The sequence below is a fragment of the Parasteatoda tepidariorum genome, chromosome 7 (genome assembly GCF_043381705.1).
Source record: "Parasteatoda tepidariorum isolate YZ-2023 chromosome 7, CAS_Ptep_4.0, whole genome shotgun sequence".
NCBI lineage: Eukaryota > Metazoa > Arthropoda > Arachnida > Araneae > Theridiidae > Parasteatoda > Parasteatoda tepidariorum.
In genome coordinates, this window is record NC_092210.1 from 19,726,677 (window position 1) to 19,751,270 (window position 24,594).

At 31.4% G+C, this 24,594-nt stretch overlaps 1 protein-coding gene across 4 annotated transcripts in view; it reads right to left on the reverse strand.

Annotated features, from left to right (window-relative positions):
• LOC107442016 (DNA polymerase zeta catalytic subunit) overlaps positions 1-24,594 on the reverse strand; it is a 42,735-nt gene that overhangs the window by 940 nt on the left and 17,201 nt on the right. Inside the window, exons 13-19 of one of the 4 annotated variants that reach the window (XM_016055454.3) lie at positions 13,846-24,137; positions 7,964-8,074; positions 6,268-7,857; positions 5,233-5,370; positions 4,281-4,471; positions 2,515-2,742; positions 1,115-1,182 (exon numbers count right to left, since the gene is read on the reverse strand). In XM_016055454.3, coding sequence (XP_015910940.2) covers positions 1,115-1,182; positions 2,515-2,742; positions 4,281-4,471; positions 5,233-5,370; positions 6,268-7,857; positions 7,964-8,074; positions 13,846-24,137 — 12,618 coding nt within the window. Of the gene's footprint in view, positions 1-953; positions 1,183-2,514; positions 2,743-4,280; positions 4,472-5,232; positions 5,371-6,267; positions 7,858-7,963; positions 8,075-13,845; positions 24,138-24,594 lie in introns of all 4 variants that reach the window. The other 3 variants (XM_016055453.3, XM_071183146.1, XM_016055455.3) reach the window with 3 other exon arrangements.

The window sequence follows — 24,594 nt, forward strand, 5'->3', positions numbered from 1 at the left end:
ATTTAAAATAAGAGTATCCTAATATTTTACTTCAAATAGTATGATTTGATATAATCATGTTGGGAAAATGCAAAAATCTGTTATTAAATATTTTTTAACGGCTTTTTTCCTAATTTTATTGCCCAAAAATGAATTAATTTAAAATCATAAGCAGTTAAACTCAAAGTAAAATACAGTTTTATCAAAACTATGGGTTTTTGATATGACGGTAAAAACCATGGTATAAACCGGTAAAAACCGTCATGTGTCATAAACTTGCCAACCCTGTTTTAATTGGGTAGTCAAATCTTTCAACAAAAAATAAGCACCTTTCAAGTACTTTTTAAGCATTCAAAAAATATTTTTAAACATAATATACATAAATAAAATGCAAAATAATTTTCAAAGATTTCACATGATCATGATAAAATAACTAGTTTCTGACAAAAAAACTCATGAACATCATTTCACCTCATTTCCTTTCTACAATTTTAACCCTTTATGCTTGAAAAGTTAACATGTAAGGGCAACCATCAGCAAAGTTATCTTCCTCTTAACAAAAGAAAAGTTAATTTGCTATTTTTCGGTACAGCCTGCAGCACAATTCAAAAGAATTTAGACAGCATACTAATGAAATCAACATTCAGTGCCATCAATGATGTCAAAAGATACTAAACGTCATCTAAATTTTTAGCTCCGTTTATAGCTATATCAACATTAACTATGCATATTTGCTTACAATGTTAGTTACATTGTGGGTTGACAAAATAAAATTTTTTACTCTATAACAAAAAAAAAAAAACTAACCACGCAAGACTTGTGATATTTTTAGAGCTCACAATGGTAAATAATTTGCTCACTAAAGAAGATATAAATTTAATTTCTTTTCTATCCTTTATTAAGAATAAATTATTTTAAAATTTTTTTTTAAAAGGACTAGCACGAAGAAACATATTTTGTAAAAATTAGCATACTTGATTTATTTGAATCACAGCCTTTTCCCATTTTCTAATTTTTTCAGTCAAAGTTATTACAGTCCATTGTGGGTCTTTTTGGCAGTATTCACAAATGGGCAAAGTTGTAGTTTTAGAACAACAAGGGCAGTTTTGAGTTTTGAAATACTGAGTGAGTGTACCTTTGTTTTGATTGAGTCCGCTAGCCATGGGCAAACTGAAAGTGATTTTGTGAGCAATGCTGGTGTACCTAAAATAATAATAAGACTAATTGATTCTAAATGTTACAAAAGACACTTTATAATTACAGTAGAGTCCCGATTATTCGAGTTTCTGCTTTAACTGGGCTAACAAATATTTCAAGGATTTTCTTTGTTCTAGCTTTTTATTTTTATTTTTAAAACTGTCGCCGAAAAATAGTCGGAATTTTATCTTCCAAACAATCACGAAAACAAGCTAATGGACAACACAAAATTACCGACAAAATGATAGTTAATATCGGCAATAATGAAGATTAATCTAACGAAGATTATGAAGACAGTGACGATGAAAATCAACGTATAAAACGATTAAGGACTTTTTAAGTAAAAACTCTTTAGTTCTCGTAAAGTATGCTTTTTGAGTGTTTTTAATTAAGCTTTTTAACATGAATTGTATGTGGTGAACTCATATAAGTTTTGTATTTGTTAGATGTAATACATTTTTACTCCCTGTGGCAGAATTTTTTCGAGCTATCTGCGACAAAACTCTGTAGCACCAATATCTTTCTGCAAGATACTTTCAATAATAACAAACATGTATGTTACTAATTTAAAATAACAAAAGCGATGTGTTTACAAAAATAAAACTAAACTATATATATCTTGCATTTTGTTGGGGGGGGGGAATGCACAAATTATTTTTTTCTTTGCATTTTGTAAATAATCATCACAGTAAAAAAAATAAATGAAAATCATGAAATCCATAGTAGTAATTGCTGAGGAAAAAAAGAACGCTGATGAAATCACGCTAATCGAACTTCTCAAATGTGTGTTTCGTTTCGAGATTAGGGTGTTGTAATAAATAATATTGTATAAAAAATAACGGATTTAAAAACTATGTAGAAATTAATAGCAATAACTGCATAAAATTCGATAGAATCATTGCCTTGAAAAGTATATACTCAAATGCACGATTCGAATTTTCCATATTGTTTGAAATACATCAGGATATTTAAAATCCACATGAAAATCAACATCAATAACTACCGAAAATATCGAATCGGAACATAAAATCGATTTACGATACTATCGGCATAAAATTGAGCGCATCAAGAAGTGTTTACCTACAGGCATGATTCAAATATTATGTGTAAACTGTTGAAGAAAAGTAATTATTTTCACTCTTCGAAAGAAAAATCATTCTGCAAGAATTATGTAACGTTCTGCCACAGGGTATACACCTACTCTTTTTATTTCCGTTTTTATACTCTTTGCTTTAATGAAGTTTTTCGGTTATCCAACTAGTCCACATTATCTTGGATAATAGGAAATCTACTGTATAATAATATGAATATTAAAGAATTTAATCAATTTATATTTACCATGCTTTCACATCAGCTTTTATAAGACTAAATACTCTTTCAAGAGGTGGGATGATAACACGTGTAATATAATATGTAGCATTGAGACGTAGGTTGTTATCCTTAACAAGTTCAATTGGTTCACGGACTAATCTTATGATAGGCATACCAGGGAAACCATACACTATCACATAGGGCACTCTTTCTCCGACTCTAGGCTCTGATCGAGGGTCTTTAGATAATCTTTTTCTACAAAAAGCAAAAAATTTGGTAAACTAAATATTTACTTTTACACTTAACAAAGTAGTTATAAACAGGCTAGCAGAATTTAGGGGGTAAATCTGCAACACTATCTCCATAAATCTCTCTGACTGTGTTGTGGTTGCAAATTTGTTTGCAGTCAGAGAGATATTATTATTGTAAAAATTTAGCTTAATCTAACATGCATAGCAAATTTTCAAATATTAAGTATTTATACATAAAAGTTTTTTATACAATGATACTAAAAAAATGACTATACAGTTAAGACGCCACACAGCGAAAGAAAATTTTCATTGTAAATTCCCTTTTTCCTTCATAACTAACTTAAAATTTAAAGTGTAGAAAAAAAAAGAGTTCAGATAAACTTAGAGTAGGCCATGACATTTCAAACACTGAAAAGAAAATTTTAAAATATACAAATGAGAATAAATTATGAGATGATAACTTAGGATTATGCAATGGAGAGTTCTCTTGGAATAATTTGTTTGCATTTTAATATTTTGAAATTTTTTTTTAGCAATTGAAACATAATGATTTACTCTAGATTTGCCTGAATTTACTTTTTCTTTCTTTTAAATTAGTTATGAAGGAGAAAGAGAATTTGTGCCAAAATTTATTCCCCTAGGTATGGCGTCCTCTTAAGTCTTTAAACAAGCAATAGAAAAAATCTCAACTTTTGTTCTTTTCCGTGCTCTCTCAATTCAGCTTCTTAATTTTTATTAGAAACAAGTATAGAGACGCTTTAAAAAGAGGTCTAAGAAATTTCTTCATATTTGTTTATTAGTTAACGTTTTTAAAAATACAAAGTAAACTACACTGAAAAATAAGAGCCCGCTGCCATAGTATAGGGCTTCGGCTACCGGGGTTGTAAATGATATAACATGCCTTATATACTAGTGAATTAAATTTTATAGTGGCAGATATACTACAGAAATAAAATTATTTGTAGAAAAAACGGAGAGGATGTGCTGAGTCATTTTACAACACCAGTAACTGATAAAAGTTCTAGCGAAGGAGAAAAAAAAGAGGCCAGAAATGACTTCTAATCATTCTCAAAAGGTAGATAAGGATGGAAAATTCAGCTACTGATATAAAAAAGGGATTAACAGGAGTCTATTTTTCCTGCAATCTGCAGTTCTAGAATGCGTAGGGTCATAAAATGACACTTGCACACCTGCTCGGGTTAAATAAACATCCCTCTCTCAAAATTAAAACAAATGCTCAAAGTACAACAATTTAGTTGGAAGGATACTAAGTCTTGCTTGCATAGTTACAAATTATTGAAATTTAGAAATTAAAATATTGGCAACTCAAATACATTTGTATCAGGTTGCAATATATATGTATATATACAATTTTTAATTTGGTATTATTAAGAGCAAGAGTATGAACTCTGCTATTGACAAATGTACTTACTTAGCAACTGGAAGTTACCTTTCAGTTTAACAATGAAAATTGAAAAAAGATAATATTCAGGAATATAATCATGGTATTCTTAAGTATAATATATTTATTTAATAGCTTACTTGGCAATTTCCAATGCTGGAACACAAGCACCAGGCCTATATCCATTCATTCCTCGATACTCTTTAGCAAATATAAAATCAGAAAGATTGACACGCTCTTTTAAAATTCTGGAAAATTGTTTCTGAACATACTTCTCAACCATTGATACATTGTATGTCTCAAACAAAATTTTTAATGATCTCTGTAGAATCTAAAAATACAAATATACATTAGTTTTAAAGCAAATACATAGCTGGCAACTCTTTCAGTTTTCCCGGAACATTTTATTTTTATATTTCAAACAGTATCAAAGTCTATGTTTTTCTATTTAATTATAGGCTTTATAAATATAATTTAAAATAATTTTGACTATCATTTCATAAAGATTAATAATGAATATATATTAATACTTAAATATTAACTATAGTGTGATTAAGCTATAAAATTATATAAAAATATTTCTGCCGATAATTGTCAATTGGTTGTCATATTACTACCACTTGGAAAAAGCATCCTCAAAGAGAATTAAAGTTGGCAGGTATGCAAATATAAAATATAAATTTATAAATAAACATTAAAAAAAAATTAAACAAAAATATCTTTGGAATAACTACACGATCAAACGATTTGGAAGATTCTTGTAGACTGACACAAACCATTTCTCCAAATCCATTAAGGAATTTACCATATAATAAAAATAAATGTTAATTAAAGACTAAAAAACAATCAAAAATCCTTAGATTGTTATTCTAATAAAAATGTGATAAATATTTCGAAAATTTAAATCCAAATTTTGATTACTATTTTGCGTGCTTTATTTAAGGTTTAGCCAATTTTTTTGGTGAAAAATTCTGTTTCATAAATCAGTCAGTCTAACAAAAATCAACCATAATATAATCAAATAACTAAGAAAAAAAAAGAAGAAAAATACAAGGTAAAGTAGAATATATTCATAAACGAAAGCTATATTACCTTGGCAGTAGCAGGACAAGTATCTCTCCGTACAGTTTCAATGCCTTTTGCATCATAAGTAGGAACTTTTTGATCAATAGTTTCATACATATATCCTACATATCGTTTTTTAGTTTGTAGAACACAGGGTAAATAAACCTGCAAGAACAATATTTTAAATAAAAAACCTTCTGTATATACACTTCAGAAATAAAATAAAATTTTATTTATGTTAAACTGGGAATAGTAATAAATTTTTGAATATAGTATTATTTCAATAGTTAAGAAAACATATAAGCTAAGTTATGAGGGAATGCAGTGAAATTAAAAACTTTTATCGTAAGAAAATAATAACAGTGTTCTCCCCAAGTGAAGTAGGGTGGCCCAACCTGTCTGCCTTTTGATCCCTATAAATACTCTGTAAAAATAAGTCATCATCCCTTAAAAAAACTGCCTTTTTATTCTTATTCCATTTTTAAGAGAAATTAATTAACTGCTAAAATAACAATTACACACAAAAATTATCTGTGTTTATAGGTTTAATTCTGTTTACTATTACAAATATTTACTTTGATAGGATTATTTTCAACTAGTTAAATTTTTAAAAGTTAATCTTTTTTCAAGGAAGTATATAAATAAATTAAGTGATTTAAAATTATTTTTTAAATAAATACCTTTTTTTAAAAAAAATGTTCATTTCTAATTCTCACCTTCAGATGCTCATTTTCTAATAATTTTCAGAAAAAACTATACAAGATATAGAAATTGTATAAATTATTGCAAGGTGTTAAGGGAATCCTTTCAAAACTCAATGTGTCTATTTCTGTGAGGAAAAACCCAGCCCTTTTTTATTCCTAGGGAGAGCTCTGTAATTAAATAATTGAAAAAATATTAATTAAATTTTAAACCAAAATTAATTAATAGCTTTAACAATATACATTAACAAAGAATAGTTTCAATAATAAATGCTTTTGTGGGCCACAGGTTTAGAAATACTAATTACTTAAAAAGTTTAAATTAATAGCATAAGTAAAATTTTATTTTAACCAAAAATACCTTTTCAAACTTTAATTTCACTGGCTTAGGGTTAGTCAAAGTTACAACGTCTGCAATCTCTTGGCCAATCTTGAATGCCTCATCTTTACTTCTTCCTTTCAGCAAGATAAAAAGACTATCTGTATCACCATAAACAACCTTGGCTTCCCATTTTGGAGTGTTTTCTATAATATGAATAGCATTTTCAAGAGTTTCCCTCCCTTTGCCAACAATACTGTCAGCTACTTCAACACAAGGCATTCTACCTGAGAAACTAGCTCCTGTATAACCATATGTTACATTTGCTATTAGCTTTAAACCAAGTTGTCTGGCATCAAGAAGCTTTTTCAAAAAAATATTATCCTTATTCTTCTTTAGAGAGCGTTTCACCATTATTCGGGTGTTTAAGATTTCTTCCAGCATAACCGGAAGAACACCTCTACGCACATTAGCTTTAACAAAAGCAATGCCAGTCGGAGAAACATGAATATTGTTTTCTTTCCATAATTTGCGCAGCATAGGAAGTGGAACAGTTAAAGAGGTGCACCCAAAGTCAAAAGGCACATTTTTACCAAAATGCTCCAATCTACCAAGGCACGTTGAAAAGCAGTAGTTATATGCAATGATCATAGAGGGGTAAAGAGATTGAAAATCTAATACCACAACAGGATCAGTATAAAAATTTGATTCTGGTTCTAATATTAATGGCACACACTCCAGAGCTCGAGAATGTGCGCGTTGCACTGACGAAGGAGACACTGGAACATAAAGAAGAGGGCCGGCAGTTCGTAGCATCATAGATTCAACTCTGAATTGAGATCCCCGACTAAGAACATCATAAAACTGAATTCCAAACAGACGAGCCAATTCACTTGTCCGTCGCACTACATCAAACTTTTCCAAAAGCTGAATCGTGCCAATGACTCTCGTTACATAATAGCGGGCTACAAAACTCTTTTTCATACCTCGGTACCAACACGTTAAGTCGTCAAATGTATACCTTGGTGTACGTCTATGCAAGGCGTGGAAATAAACATTTTCAAAAGAATAGGTATTTAAATTAATTTCCTTTCTCATAATACGCCACACGTTCAACACTATTCTACCAGGTATAATTAGGCTATCAAGATCAGCAGTCTGATCGGTTACGGTGGGATCAATTTCAATGCTCGATCCTTTGGTTGCTTTCTTGGCAGAGAGGCGAGACAGTAAAGAAATTAAATTAACATTCAAAGTTGCTGCTCTGTTCTTCAGATAACCCCAAGAGGTCATTTGAATTTCATAACCTATTAAAATATCTGGATCCCATTCCCTGATGATGCTAATCAACTTTTCAAAAAGCATCATTTCAGTAGGAACAGAAAAAAACTGACAATCATGTACTTTTCTCTCAGACTGCAGAACATTTTTTAAATCAGACATTGCCCTCTCTGATGAATCACTTTGCAGGGAATCCACATGAATTACACCAAGGATCTTTTTCTCATGTATACCAGCATCGTAGTAAATATAATAAAAAACTGCAGAAATGGAGTCGAATCTAGGATCAGGCATGTAACCGTGCCTTGTATTCACGTGAATTTCTAAGCTCATTAATGTCAGAAGTTGAACCTTAAAAGAAAAATGATAAATTATTACATTTAATATTGACTGAACATGCTTGTATATGTATATATATATATATACATACATATATACATAAAAAACAGACACATACTTCATGATTTTCTTTTACATCTTCAATATTAATACTGTTCACTTTAAAACCTTTAGAATTGTCAAGTGTTGGTCCATCAATTTGGGATGATGTTACATTATGGTGAAAGTCCTACAGAACAATTCATTATTATATTTCACATAATAAAACACACAACGAAAGAATTATAAATTTAAAATTGTTTTATTTATTCTTAGCTGAGAAGCCCAGTTTGTAAACAAACTTGTGCTAGCATTTACAATATTAAATAGAATCAAATTCAATACACTTTTGAATGGCAAAGAATATTGAATTTCAAATAAAGTATAAAAACTATATCGGTTTAATATGAACTTTAGTGAAACATGGAATATTAATTTAATTGTTGCAATGTTCATATAGAATATATGACCTTTTCTATGACTCTAGGAAAAAAACAAGATGTAACACCTGTCAGTATAAAATTATTCAAATTATTGAAAAGTAAGATAAAATGAGTATGCATATTAAGACAAAAATGGATATCTTGGAGAATTTGTTATTTAAAAAAAAAAGAAGAAAAAAAAGAATAAGATAGAAGTTACTGCACTTTTGAATGATATTAAAACAAATTATACAGGGTGCATAGCCAAATCTTTCAACAAAAAATAAGCACTTTTTAAGCACTATGTACATTAACAAAATGCAAAATAATTTTCAGAATTTACATGAGCATGATAAAATAACCAGTTTTCGACAAAGAACCCTTTTCTTGTTTATATTAGTCACCATAAAAAGATCAAGAGATATTTTTTGGTTCGATATCAGAGGGTGGAAAATGAAGCCTGAAATGGAGAATATCTTGCAAAATGCAGCAGAGTTGCACATGAGAGTGCAAGAACCTCACTGAACCCAGCTCAGTAGACACACGCGAACTCGCAAGTATTAGATCAAACATGTAAAACATAGATTCTCAACCTTTTTAACGTTGCCGCCCTCTTAATAAGCAAAAAACATATCAACGCCCCCCTTTGTGATAATCCAGTTATTTAGAGCATGAGGACGGAGGGGGTGTGCTGAATTACAAGATGCATTTTTAGGCAATTTTTTAAACGTTAAATTTGCTTGTTTTTTTTAAAAAAATTTAATGTGTACGTTTACTCAATAATTTTCTCCAGGCAGGTAATCACAGTCTATTTGTCAAAAAAAAATAAATATGGTAATGAAAAAAAAATAGTACAACAAAGAAAACTATACTTAAAAAGAGTCACCTGTTCTTAATTAGATAATTAAAAAAACACCCAAAAATAAAAGTAGTATCAACGAAACAATCAAGTTACTATGTCAGTGGAATGATTGTACTTGATGGTTCATAACCAATTTCTTAACGTTCGGCTCAATATTTTTGCTGAGGTGAAGTCGCNTTATCATCTCGTCCTTGTTGCATGATTTCGTGTCTATTTCGTGACTTGATCCATAACAGCACTGAATCCACGTTCGACGAAGTAGGAGAAAGGGAAGGAAATTGAAAATAAGAATGAATTTTGGCAGTCCAGAGTAGAGGCAACTGATGTTACCTTGAAGCCAAAATTCTGTGAGTTATCACCATTTCAAAGCTTCATTAGTTGAAAGTTTGACCGATTCCTCCTGAAACTGAACCTCTTCTGTTTCAATATTCAAAAAAGGGCTAATAACCCATTGAAGGAAACAGAACAAAACATATTTATAACGGTCAGAAAAGTCCATGTGCAAAGAGTCAAAGTGTTAACTATATTCTTGTGTATCATCAGAGGAAATTTCGCCATTCTTTTCAAGATATGATAAGATTTGAAATTGGTTGAACTCATTCCAACCAAATTTCTGCTACCAAAAATAAGTTTTTTTAGAAATGTAGAAATAACTGATTTCGTAGGGATCAAATTGATTTTGTCACCTTGAAGTTGCAAATTAACACCATTTAATTTTGCAAGTAAATCCACCAACGTCTATCTTAAATTCTAGCAATCTGTCTCTCAGAGCTACATTCTGTCTTCGAGGAACTCAAGCACAGAGTCGAAAATATTCAAGAACCTATTGAGACAAGGCTCCTTTGGAAAGTCAGCGAGCCACGGTGTAGTAGCAAGCGATATTCTTCATAGTTTTTCTTAAACAGCTGTCTGAGTAATCAATCATTGAGAACACTGCGAATTTTGTTTGCAGCAGATATAACATATTGCAATGACTGATGCAAACGGTAGCTGAGGTTTTTTCTTATTAAATACTGTCTGTGAATCACGCAGTGAACTGCTAAAATATCTGGTACCACCCTCTTCAAAACGGCGAAAAACCCACCATGTCGACCCACTATTGCAAGGGATATTTTTGATTAAATCGGATGAGGCTGGATAGTGTAAAACTGTTCCTAAAACTTCCTTAACAGCTGGCAGTATCAATTCTTTGCCGATGGCATGACATTACCCAGATTTAGCAATTAATTTTGATATATTATAAAAACTTATCAAACCATTATCACATTTTTGTGATTAGGTTGTCAGTAAGCCTGAGGTCAAAGGTGCCTTCAGAAACTTGTCTTTGATATTCAAGAAAAATGACAAATCTTTATTTTGTTTGTGAGGATGAATATTTTGCAAATGCTTCTGCTAATGAGAAGGCTCAATTGTCTCATTATATTAAACTTTGTTATAAAATAAATTCATGGGTAGTTGAGAGTTCGAGGGCGATTGAACAAATCTAAACTTCAAGTACGTGACACTGTATTGAATACACTTCTTTGTGTAAACCGACATTGTTGGTGGCAGCAAAATATGAATGAAAGAAAATCAACTGTTTTTTCAAATTAATAAATAATTTACGATTAAGAACTAATTCACAAACATACCTGACCAAATAAACAATGAAATCGAATCGAAACTGGGTAAAATTGACGGTCAAATTGAACGGGTCAAATTGAACATTTTTACAAAAAGCGCATGCACTTTAATTCTCACCAAATGGCTGAAATGAGTTAGAGGACTCATGCGCTGCGCTGTGCTTACTTACTTACTTTATTTAAAAACAACTGGGCACCTGGGCCGCTCTGCGGCCCCTATCACATTCATCATGAAATTACAACAATGAGTTAAAAACATTTTGAATATAAGCAGTCGTTGTGGTAGCTTTACAATAACATTACCATGATTAGAGAAAATACAAACTTGAACAGAGATATTTACAATAATTGCCTATGCGCTGTGCTGATTCGGATAGGAGAATATGTATTGCATAAGTTCGTTTTACTGCTGGTATTAATGTTGTATCAGATAATCTAAATTTATTATATTAATTTAATCTTTGTTTTCTTTATTATTAATTTTAGATTAATTTTATTTACTAAATGATTCTTAATTTAATAATTTTATTTGGGAGTATTAAAATTAAATTTGAATAACATAACATGCTCATCGCCCCCATACAGCCCAAAACATACATATTCCCAACGCCCCCGTTGAGAAACACTGATGTAAAATAATTGGCGCTTTCATATGTTACCGACGGTAAGCTGAAATGGATTGCGGTTGAATGAATTGCAAAAACATTGAATAGAACAATGTGAAAATCGTGCACTTTGCATAATATGTAACGAAAATCGACATACTAAAAAAAAGGGGGGGGGGGAATCAAGCACCTTTTAAAATTACCCAACGAAAAAAGCAACCTAAAGGGTTTTTAAAAAACAAAAATCGAAAAAAGCACATTTAAGCACTTTTTAAAATCGTTATGCACCATGTAATAGTACCCTTTTTTAACATATAATTCTATATTTATTTGCCATTATTATCGTGATCATAATTAAAACACTTATTTGCAAGCAAATAATTTAAAATTTTTAAGGAATTTTTTTGTCAAATTTTTACTGATATAAAATTTTTAATTTGAAAATTGGAGGAATAGATGAATTTAAAGTAATATTATGATAATAATATATTTTAAAGCAATTAACATAAGCAAAAATTAAATAATTTTGCTTGATGGCTGTTCTGAAGAACTAAAGGACAATATAATAAAATAAATTAGAGTATTTATGTAAACATTAAAATAAATCTATACACTTAATAATTAATAGATGTTTGCTTGCTTTTCTATTTTAATTTTTTTAAAACTTAATGAAAGAAATTTTAGCGATTCAGAAGCTGAAACTCAACCAATTTAAATCTCTTAAAAGTGAGCATATAAATATATAATTTATGTCCATTTAATGTATTTAGCTGCTGTTGACTACCATCTAAAAAGAATCTGACTACTATTTAAAAAGAATAGTTTTTCCTTTTATTAAGTGTACATTGTTCATCATAAAGACAATTAAGTTTGAGAATAAAAAATCGTGTGATTAAAAAAAAAGCAAAAAATTATCATTATTAAAATTTGATAACAAGAGTCTCAGAATTGGATATTAATAAATTTAAATGCCTTTTGAGCGAATAAGAAAAAAAAGCATATTTATATTAGAAATTATACTATAGTGAACTCTCACTTATGCACCGGTGTAAGGGGCCAAGAGAAAAAAGCGCAGTGAAAAACTTCAAAATTCTAAAACGCAAAGTAAATTGCAGTGACAATATGAATAAATATGTTTCTAAAGATTAAATGTTAATATTTATACTGTTTTGGTATTTACTATAATTACACAAAGAAAAAATTTAACATACCTTAAAACAATTTATTTTCCTACAAAATAATCATAATACATGTTTGTATTTGTTTTTGCCGACGTTATTCAAAAACAGTTTTTTCCAGTTCATATAAATGGGATAAGGGAGAGGTTTCAGAAGCAAAATTTAATTGTAAATAGTCAGGAATAGTGTCTAAAGCTTTCAATACTGCCGTGTGATTTGGAGGAACTTTATCATCTCGTCAGTACCATCCACCACATTCTCATCGTTCACAAGTTTTAGTTAGATATAAATGAACTGTTCTTCACAAAAAGTTTGAGTTTTATGGGAGGGGGTGAAATAGCACATGATAAACTTCTAAGAAAAGTACTCGACGTCATAATATGCTGCACAATAAGTGGTTCAAGTACTTCTGTCACTAAACAGATCACTTCCTTTTATTTATTCATAATGTCCATCTGACTGCAAGTAAATGATCACGGTCTCTTTCATCTTTCATATTCCAGGTCTTTTTTTCTAGAAAACAGCATGGGAGTAAAACTAACCTCTGGACAAGAGGAATGGTCATTTTCTAAAAGATGAATGGGCTTTCATTTTTGTTGGTGCAACAGATAAGACACCCTATTAAAAATTCTAGAAAGAATGTCTTTCCAGAAACAGCAAAAATGAAAGGTCACAGGGAGAAGCAAATTCAATAGGATCTAACAACATATATTTCTTTTTATCTGCAACAAGGATTGCTTATTTGCTTCATTTTTATTTTAAACATTTTTTTTAAAAAAGAAAAAATATTTAAAGGATTAAAAAATTAAAATGTTAGCCTAAAATTTCGGCACATAACTGAAAAATTTATTTTTAGAGCGACGCATAAGAGAAGGATGTTTATCATTATTTTTCTATCTAATGTACTGGGACCTATAAAAATCGTCGTATAAATGAAAAAGATGCATAAGTGAAAGGTCACTGTATATTAGAATTAAATATATACATATTGTTTTAAATATTTTATAACTTATTGACTCTAGCACTAGTTTTTACGTAAGAATTTAAACTTTAGATCCTTAAATAATGCATATGGACAAGTTTCTTGCAGTTGATAACTTAAACTAATTTTTGTTATTTGCTGAAAATGTTTTGGTTTTTTGTAGATTTCCAGATTTTACAAGTTATACTTAACTTATTTCTTAAAAGAAAGTTGCTAACTTAGAAATAAATCTTTTAAATGCAAATTGCATTGGAAAAAAATGATAACAGAAAAAGAAATAATAATCTCACCATTTCATTTCGGAGCTTTCTATCCCAAGTTTCATGTTCAGTTTTGCTCAATTTCTGATGTCTCTCATTAGGAAGGATTTCATCAGGAAATAAACATTTTTTCCTATCTGCATCTCTTGTCAACAAACTATTTTTGTTAATAGGAGATACGCCAATTTCTTTAGGAATCAAAGTTCTTCTTTTCATTCTGCTAACACAGGGCGTGGATTCTAAATTATTTGTAGAATGTTGTTTCAAGATAGAAACTGATGATATTTCTTGGTCAGGAAGATCACTGCCTCGTTTTACTTCCATTTCTGAAGACGCTGCTACAACAGAATCTTCATTGATATCTGTACTAGATGCAGAGCTTAAATTAGAATGTTGATACATCATATCGTCGGTGACAGAATCCTCTGAAAAGTTGGACTCTTCATCGTGAGATTCTAAATTAATGGCTTCTTTGAATTTACGTTCATTTTGACCACTACTGGTAGCCCAATCTTTTACTTCAGAGGGTCTCGGTGGTTTTTTAGGAAACACATACATGAATTTATCAAAAGTGGATTCATTCAGTCCTCGTTCTTTGAGATTCTCTGATGGTTGTAAAATGCTAGGGCTTATGGACGTTGAATTGAAGTCTTTTTCATTTTTTTTCAAATCATCCATTTTATTATTATTTGTAACTTCTTCAATATCGTGCACATCATTGTCTACTTGTGTATTACTGTTAAAAGTCAAAGTTGAATTTAATTCACACAATGTTTCATCACCATAAAAACTCTGAATAGTGTCATTATAAGTGAAAGAACTAGACTCATCATCATTTTTTAAAACATTCTGACTATCAGGAGATGGGCAAGGAGATTTAGGATTATTTTTTAGAGAAAAAAGAGGAAAGCAGATATTTTTATTATTCACAAAAACACTCTTCAACTTATCTTTTAAAATCAGATCAGAATTTTCAAAAGCTTTTCTAAGTTTTAATGAAACTAAATTTTCAATATTTTCAGACAATTCTGGAGAGCCAGTTTTTTGGATTATCTTCAGAATATCTTCTTCACACACACGTTTTTCAATTTGCTTTAAAAGTGTAGATGTAAGTAAATTTTGAGTTTTTAATTGATTTATGTCTAAACTAGCTAACTGCTTGCCTAAAAAAGGTTTTGAGTTTTTTGAAGGGATTTTATCTTGATTCAGAGAGTGCTTTGTTGAAGATGTACAAATAACTTTGTCACAGTTTTTATGGGAATCATTGTTCAAAACTCTATTTTTATGCTGCTGTTCATCAGAGTGAAAACAAGGGTTGTGGGTGACATCAGAATTATTTTCACTGCCATCAAACTTAGAATGTAGCTCTACTTCATTAAAAAGTTCTGGGGATGGAATTTGACTAGATGAGAAACTTAATGGCACTTCCATTTCATCAGTAGGGGAGGGATTTTGTTTATCACCACATAACACACTTTTCGGCACGCTGCTGACAAGGCCTAAGGTATGTTTATGTTTTTTCTGGGGTGATGGAACAGCAGTTTCCATCACCCCAAAATCATTTGGGTGTTTCCGATCTATTTCTATAGTGTTGGTTTCATTGAGTTGAGGGGAAAAATTATGTTGAGTTCTCCCTAAAAAATCCTTCTGCATATCACGGGAATAGGGACTATTTTTTGGTGTGGTTTCAAGATTTGTACAAAGAGTATCAGGAGAGTTACAGTTTGGTGTGTTTGTTTTGAAGTAAAATTGATCTTTCCGACCAACCTGTAAATCGGGTTCAGAATAAACAGTTTTATCCTCTTCCATCAGTTCATTATCAGGATCATATTCCTCCCCAATATTGCATTCCTTCACAGCCACACTTAATATATCAAGTTTCTCATTAGGTTGTATGATGGATTGAGCATTACTTGGAGTATCAGTATCAGATGTGCTACTTACAGAACAGCTTTGAACAAGTTCATTCCTTTGAGAATAGGTTTCTTCATTTACTGAGCTTCCAGTAACAATGATAGGGGCAGTGTTATAAAGAAGATTGACCTGGTGAGTAGCTGGTTCAGCAACCATCACAGTCGGCACAAAATTTATGCTAGGACGATTTGCTGAAGAATGAGTTGTATAATATTCACTTAAAGGATCACAAACAGAAATCATGTTACAGTTATATGGAATCTCAAAAAGGCTAGTTGCATTACTTGGGTTGATGATAGCATTTGCGTCTGATACAGTTTCCGGACGAGCGATAAAATCACCTGCACTTAGAGCATCATTGGCAGGTGGATAAAGTGGTTGTGAAGTTTTTGTTGTGACTTCCGGATAATAAGTAGGAACTAGGGGTTTTACAGGCAAAGTAGGGATAAAGTTCATATTATTAGCTCCAAAACTACTACAATTAGTAATTATGTTACTATTACTCAAATTTTGAGTCATGTTATTCTTGAATTCTTCGATAGGATTCAGGCCGATTGAGCCTAATGGATGCAATTCTGAATCGCTTTCAATCATACCTTCTGATAAATCAAAAGTTCTTACTTCAAAATGAGAGCTTTTGTTTTCAAAATTGGGTACAATTGGTTGAGCGAATTGATGAGCTTTGTTTTTTATAGTATTCCTGTTGAAAAAATTCATACTACCTTCATTGCTTCGAGGTGGAATTTGTAGGCTATCAGTAAGTTTGTTTTCATTAGGTGAAGACTGGTTATCTGAGAATGCATGACCATCCATGAGAAATGCATCACTAGCAGGAGAAATGTCCATCTTATCTGATGTTATATCAAAAGAGGAGTCATCATGGGATGAATCTAATACACTACCTACATTATTTTTATTTGCTGTAAACAGTTCATTATTGTCAGATGGTCTGGTTTCTAAAGGCATATGATTTGATAAATGCCTTATGTGTGGAGAAGAGTTCAATCTGCAATCTTTATTTGTAAATGGTTGCTGATCAGATGTTACCTTTATCGACTCCTCACGCCTATTATGAAAACTTATGTTAGAAGTAAGATCATTCATATTATTCATTACATGATCATACGAGGGTGATCCTTTCCTCATATATTCAGGAATATTGCTGTGCACATTTTGTGAGGTGAATCCCGGATCCAACGGATAATGAGGAATAGTTTTCTTATTGCTTTCAAAAGAATTTATAGGCTTTTGTAACATATTTACATTGGTTGCCTCACAAGCAGATGGATGATTAGAGGTAGGACTGCAAGACAAATTAAATTGATCAATATCATTCAGAATGGGGTTGTTGATGTTAGGGATAGAAGGATGAGAAGTAAATGACTTTTCCATAGAGGTCTGATTGTTCAGATCATTATATGCCTTAGGCATATCATTCATACAATCCGGAAGATAACTATAATTCCTGTCACTGGTACCATAATTATAATTTTGTTCAGCAAAGTTAGGTTGAGATTGAGAAAAGTTACAAGCATTCTCTTGCTCCAAAGTTGATTCCGGTATGTTGTAATTACATGGAGAGAAATAAGCTGAATTCAAAACATCAGGATTTGAATCAACTGGACTAGACATTTCTTGCTTAACAGGATCATCACTGTAAGTTTGCTGCATATCCCAAGGGGGCAATAAGTCATCCTGTTGAGATTGGTCATAAGCTAAACTTGTTGAAGAACCATTGTAAGGCCTCATTTTAGGTGACTGTTCCAAAGGCTCAAAATAATTATTCATATTTTGTATACTAGACAAATTTGAGGACAGAGGTTGAATGTTAGATGTATTTCCATACTGTAAGAAATTGTCAAATGGGGGTGACACATTTGATTGAGGAATATTTATTTTTTTCGACAAATGTTCAGATGAATATTTGTAACTACTGACTTTATTGATTTCATCAACAGTCTCCGATATTATTTCTACATCTGAGTCATTTGAGGGCATTTTATTAATATGGCAAGTCATATTTTGTGGTTTAGTTTCTTTTCTGTAGGTAGTTAAATTAGAAATGTCCGTGGAAGAAAGCTTTTTCAAGTTGATGGAGAAAGAGTTGCAACTCTCCAAAAGATTTTGAACTTGCAATCTCCTGTAATTAGTAGTGAAGTTGGCATCCTTAGTTGAATCTGAGCTTATTTTTCCTGGAGCTGAATTCTTACGTGATCTTTTCCTTGGCGATTTTTGAAGATCTTCCTTTTCTTCATCAGAATTTTGATCTGTTGGGAAGTATTTTACATCATGGCGGGGTCGTAAACTCTCTCTTCTGGTTATTACCCTATTAGCTGGTTTGAAGATCGGACTTGATAATGTTTCTGTATCAGGGTACATATCATTGTTAACTTCAAATGATGTTCTTGAGGCAGATTCTTGTTTATGAACTTTGCCTGGTTTACGACCACGTTTTTTAGGGATTTTAATTTCTTGAACATAACCATCCGAATCTACCTCTTGCTTGATGACAACTCCACCAATAATTTGAGGTGTAAAAGTAGAAATATTATAGTCATGTGGAACTGGATGCAGTGAGTTGTCAATTTTGGTTGCACATTCAGCAGCAGGCTTTTTCAAAATACGAATTTTTGAGTTGGGAGATGAATTATCAATACAAAATGAACTCTGAAATTTTAAAGGTGAAACATCTTTCTGAGGGGAGGCAGTTTTTTGAACAATCACAGGACTATTCAACGAAGGTACCTTCCTTGGTCTTCCTCGGCCACGTTTAATAGGTTGGACTGATTGTTGAAAAACAAAGTCATTTTCATTTTGAGGAGTTTCTTCATCACTAAGGATTTCTTTTTTAATAGTATATTCACCAATTGAAATAGAGTTTGGATTTCGTGTCAAAGTTAATGTTTTGATTTTTTCCACCTCTTCACAAGTCACACGAGATGATGCTAAATTGATTTTTAAAGGTGCGATCTTTTTAGATTCATCATGAAAAGCAGCATTTATTTCGCTTGATGGTTGAAGATATTTTTCAGCACGATGGTCTTTCTTGTGACTGGATGATAGTCTTCTCCTTTTGAAGGTTTTTGTCTTTGGTGGTTCTGGTTCATATCGAAATATTTCTTGAACACTGTCACTATCACTTTTATTTCCATCTTCTAATCCTTTTAGCTCTTTATTTACGACTACAACTCTTGTCTCGTTATTACGTGTAGTTAACCATTTCAGCGAAATTTTCATTTTAGGAATGCCAATACTAGGCGACACAGCAGTTCCTTCATTAAAATCTTCAGAGGGAATTTTAGTCGGTGACAAATGGTTAGAAGAATGTTTCCTTTTAGAATCAGTTTTTAAATGTTTGCCTTTATCCTTATGTGAGTGTTTATGAGGACTTTTTACAGGCTTTACGGTGTCAATGATTGTAACAGAATCGTCTGAACTATATGGATCTGAGGATTTATTTGAATTAAGAGAGTTATTACATTGATTTTTTGAATCATTAACAAGTTTTTCTTTACATTTACGAGGATGTCTAGTAATAAATACAGGCTCAATTTTTGGAGTGACATCAATTTGCTTTGTTTTGCTCTTAGTTTTAAATGTTTCATCTTTCAAATGGCCTTTAACTTTTCGACGACGTGATTTTACACCGAGATTTAATTTTTGCATTCGATTTTTTTGTTTACCAGAAATACCACACTTAGTAATTTTTGAATGCTTTGATAAACGACTTACTTTCTCTTCAGAAATTAAATTTGGTGGTTCATTAAAAGAGTCTTTAAAATTTGGCGATAACTTTCCTTTTAATAAGACTTTGCTTATGCTTTGTTTATCAATTTGTGCATTTTCCGGGCTTCCTAGCTTTATTCGAAGGCAGGAATCAGATACTATCTCAGAAACACGCTCTTTAGATTTCTTTTTGACAGCAAATTTGCTTTCGCCAAACAAACGTCTGTCAACCATCCACTTCTTTTTTGCACTACTTTGCAAAACATTTTTTGCCTTCGTGACAGAATTTTCTTTTTTATTTAGTTTTAAAGAAAGTTTATTACTGGTGTTCTTAACGCACGAAAAAAGTCTTTGAGGTGTCTTTTGCAAAATATTTGGAGAAGATGACTCGTCAGGAGCATCGATATTATTCATGCCGTGTGCATCGTTTTTGGAATGATTGGAATTCACATTAATATAATTTTTTATAGACTGAATTGGTGATTCAATTGAGATTTCTGATATGATTTCCTCTGGGCTAATAATATTTGAGTCAATACTTTCTTCTTTTTCCAGCATACTTTGATTTATTGAAAGTTCAGGTTCAATATTTATTAAAATTTGATTCTCATTGCTGTTTGCTGTACTGCTATCAGATGAATTCTCCTTAGTATCTTTAGATTCATAAGAATCTGAGACACATTTCTCAGAACCTATGTCAGAGTGTTTTTCAATAGAGTTATCAGAAATTACATTCTTTGTATCACCTTCCAAAATGAGCTGTGTTTCTTGACATTCTAGTGAACCATCATTAGTTACTTCATTAAGGCAATTATTTCCTCTGGGTGAAATAATACCATTATCTTGAATGTTATGAGCAGTTTCTGATTTGGACGAATTCTCCCCAGAAAGTTGTTCATTTTCATTAGTGTCTCTAAATGATGATGTACGGAAACTGAATTCAGCATTTTCATTGGAGTTATGGCTTGAAAAAATTGGTGCTTTATGAGATAAATCATTTTCAGGTAAATTTCTTTTGTCAAGTTCTTTATCTCTAAACGTCATATCATCAGAACACTTTTCTTTTAGATAAGTGACTGAATTACATTCATTAGTTTTCTTATTTAGAAAGCTATCTTGGCACTTACATTTAAATGCTTTTTTCTTGCATTTTACACACCTTTCGACAGACTTAATATTTTTACTAATCAATCCTTCAGAGGATTTTTTTGAATGCTTCTTTAATTTCCCTGATTCAAAAGAGTGAGTTTTGTTTTCTGCTTTTACAGTACAATCATTTTCAACTTTAAAAGATAAACTACAGTGAGAGGATGATGTGTCAACAGCTTCTGGCAGCTCCTCTTTTGTTGTATTTTTATATTTAATTAATTCACTGTAAGATAATTTTTGAAGCTTTACAACAGGCAGTTTTGCGGGCAAGGCAACTTCTTTTTGTGGAAGACTTTTCGCATTACTTGTTCCAAGCATGCTTGCAGTTTTTAACATATCTGGTATATTTTCAGTACCTTTATTAAGAAGAGAGTTAGTTGAGTTTTTCAGTTGGTCTTGTTTTAATGCCTGCACAGAATCTTGTTTGGGATCAGCAATTAAATTTGGCTTTCCTTCAGTTAGCATGCTATCATCTTGCAGTCTATAATTAACTAACTTTTTGGGAGGATTAGAGGCAGTATTCCTATTTAAGTTTTGCTTATTCTTTTTCAAAGAAAGGGATTTAATTTCTTTTTGTTTTGAACTTTTGCTTTTGTCATTATCAGCTACCTTGTTTTTATCGGGAGATAACTGCAAATTTTCTTTAGAATTTCCTTTAATATCTTCGACTGCTTTTACAAAATTTGTTGGTGAAACAGAAGTATCTAACTGGATTAAAGATTCCATAGTTTCATTTAATTTTTGTTTGTTCTTCTTCAAAGAAAGAGATTTAATTTCTTTGCTTTTGGTATTTTTGTTTTTATCATTTTCCATCTTTTTGCTTTTTTCACTTTCAATTTTCTGGTTTTTGTCACTCTCACTTTTCTTGCTTACATCACTTCCAACTTTTTTGCTTTTTTCCCTTTCACCTTTCTTGCTCTTGTCGCTTCCAACCTTCTTACTCTTGTCATTTTCAACTTTAGAGCTTTTGTCACTTTCAATTTTCTTACTTTTGACGCTTTCATCTTTCTTGCTTTTATCTCTTTCAACTTTCTTACTTTTATCACTTTCAACTTTTTTGCTTCTGTCGCTTTCAACTTTTTTGCTTCTGTCACTTTCAACTTTTTTGCTTCTGTCGCTTTCAACTTTTTTGACTTTGTCAACTACAACCTTCTTGCACATGTCTTTTTCAACTTTCCTGCTTTTGTCGCTTTCCACTTTTTTGCTTTTGTCGCTTTCCACTTTTTTGCTTTTGTCGGTTTCAACTTTCTTGCTTTTGTCACTTTCTACTTTTTTGCTTTTGTCACTTTCTACTTTTTTGCTTTTGTCGTTTTCAACTTTTTTGTTTTTGCCACTTGCAAACTTCCTGTTTTTATCTAGCTTTTCTTTTGGATTCCGTTTAAAATCTTCCACTGCCTTTTTAGAAAGCTTTGAGGAGCTTGCTTTATCTAAATTCATAAGAGAACTTTGAGAAACTTTAGAATTTTTGGAAGATGTTGCCGTTTTAAGTCTCTGCTCATTAGAAAATGAGTTAGCTTCTACTACAAGTTTATCAAAATGATCAGCTTTTGATTTATTTAACGATTCTTCTTCGCTGAATTTATCTGTTTTTCCATGATTCTCACCTTTAGTCTTAGTACCTGAATTTTTTGAGCTCTTTTTAGAAAGGTTAGCACCAGATGGATGGATTTGTTTGAATTCAAGCTGGTTCATTCGATCCTGCTTTGTAGTAGAGTTCTCAACTGGTTCAATGGCATGAACACTTTTATGGCTGATAAGTGTCCCATTAAAGATTGGCAATGGCACTTCACACATAGAAGATTTCATAAAGTCTGGTTGAAAGGAGTTTGTTTTAGAATTACTTAATTTAGAACTTTTAAGCTTTTTTGCAGAGTTATGGCTTAATCCAAAACTTTGCAAAGTACTATGTGGAGGGATGTTATTAGATGCATCAGAATATAGTGAGTTATCATTACTAATTAAAATATTATCTAAACCATCATTTGTAGGAAATGAGTCCATAGCTGCATTTACCATAGACGCTATTTCATTTTGAAAATTTTTGATTTCTTTAGGTTTTGAAACCATGTTTTGACTGATCTCTTTGCTAATGTTTAAGTCAGAGGAATTTTCTGGGTACTTTTTTGTTGGATCAATATATTTCGAATTAATACATTTGATATGATCCTTTTTACTTTTTTCTGATCTTCTGTGTTTGGAAGATGACAGATGCTTACGTTTGGATGAACTTTTAACACTGGACTTAGCAGTAGTTTTTCCAGCAAATTTGTCATTACAGTCAGAAGATTTCGATGTATAATTTAAAATATCGGCATCAGATAATTTTTTTAACCTAACATATTCACTACCCACTTTGCTACTGTGGGTTGAAGAGCTTTGATTGGAATCAGGCAAAATAAATTCTGCTTCTTCTACCTTAACGATGGAGGTGTCAATTAAAGGCAACAAATTGCTACTTTCAGTACTATTTGAAAGACTGGAAAATGATTTCTCAATTGAACTGTGTTTGGAAAAAAACGAATTCCCAAAACTATTTGAGAAAACATCAGGTTCAAACTGCCTATAAGATTCACAGAATGAATTTGTTGATTCTTGACATTTATAGTCAAACAGATTTGTATCTGCATAAGGATTGTAAATTATATCATCACCTTCATCATTTACAGGAGATAAAGGTTCTTGTTTTATTTGAATGGGAGGCATGAAAATGGATTCAGTAAATGGGGTAACAGTCGACATTTCACTGGACTCATCTTTTCGTGGCAATTCCTTATCAGTCGGAAATAGTGGAACAAAGTCTCTAGTATTTGTTTCTATACTAAGCCCTGATGAATTGGTACTAACACTATCCTCAGAAATAGTTTCACATGATACTGATGGTTTGGTATTTTTCACAGCATTATCTGATGGTTCATATTTACCATCTTTCTTTTCCTCTCTTTTAAATTCTGGCATAGGAGGTAAATCTTTCAGGTCTGCTTTAAGCTTACTGTGAGCTTCAAGAGTAATCTGATTTTCTAATGAAATTTCTGAAGACTTAGATTGAACATATTGATCGAGGAATTTATTCCTAATAAGGGACACGCAGCATGGTTTAACAATGGAAGTTTGAAATGCCCTAGTTATTTCTGTAGGAGTTTTTGAACATTTTTCTGACATCGCACAATCCTCTAAATTTGATCTATTTTTCAAAAATGCACCGCAATCAACAGATTTCCATGGCAAAAACAAGTTCTGTTTTTGTTCAGGAGACTCTACTTTTGACAACTTAGGTTCTTCTATGCATGTAATTTGCTCAACAACCTTGTTCTCAGATGGAAGCACTGTTTTCTCTTTTTCATCTTGAGATGTAGTAAAATGACTTGGTGCAGTGATATTTGAATCTGTCGAATTTCTCTCAAGGCTTTTCTCATTATTAGTGACACAAGCAGTGAGATCATTTTCTGGCTCTAATATTGGGGGCTCATCACTAAAATTTGAGTCACTTTGGCAACGAGGGGTTATGTCACCACCTTCTTTTGACAGTTTTGGAACTAAAAAAGAAATATATAACTTTTACAAAATGGCAACAAAAACTAATATTAAAAGAAAAGTTAAATTATCATTTTCCAGCTAGCTTTTGAAAGCTAAATTTAAAAAAAATATATATTAAATTACCAATTAAGACTAAAACTATAAACTTCACAGAGTTGACAGAACTAGACCCTAAAAATAAAAATTTGACAAGAACTGTCTACAACTTGGACTCCACTCAAACAATAAAGAAATAAAAAATTATTTTTTCTTTAATTCCAGTTTTTTTAAACTAATTTTTTATCTATTAATTAAGTAGACTTGTCAAAGAATAATGACCAAACAATCTCCTGCAGCAAAAGAAAAAAAAATGGGCAGTGGGTAATTCATTTTCCATTGCCCACATCATTGCAACAAGTGTAATACTAAAAGTAATAAAAAAAAAAAATTAGAATGAATACTGCATTCTTATTGAGA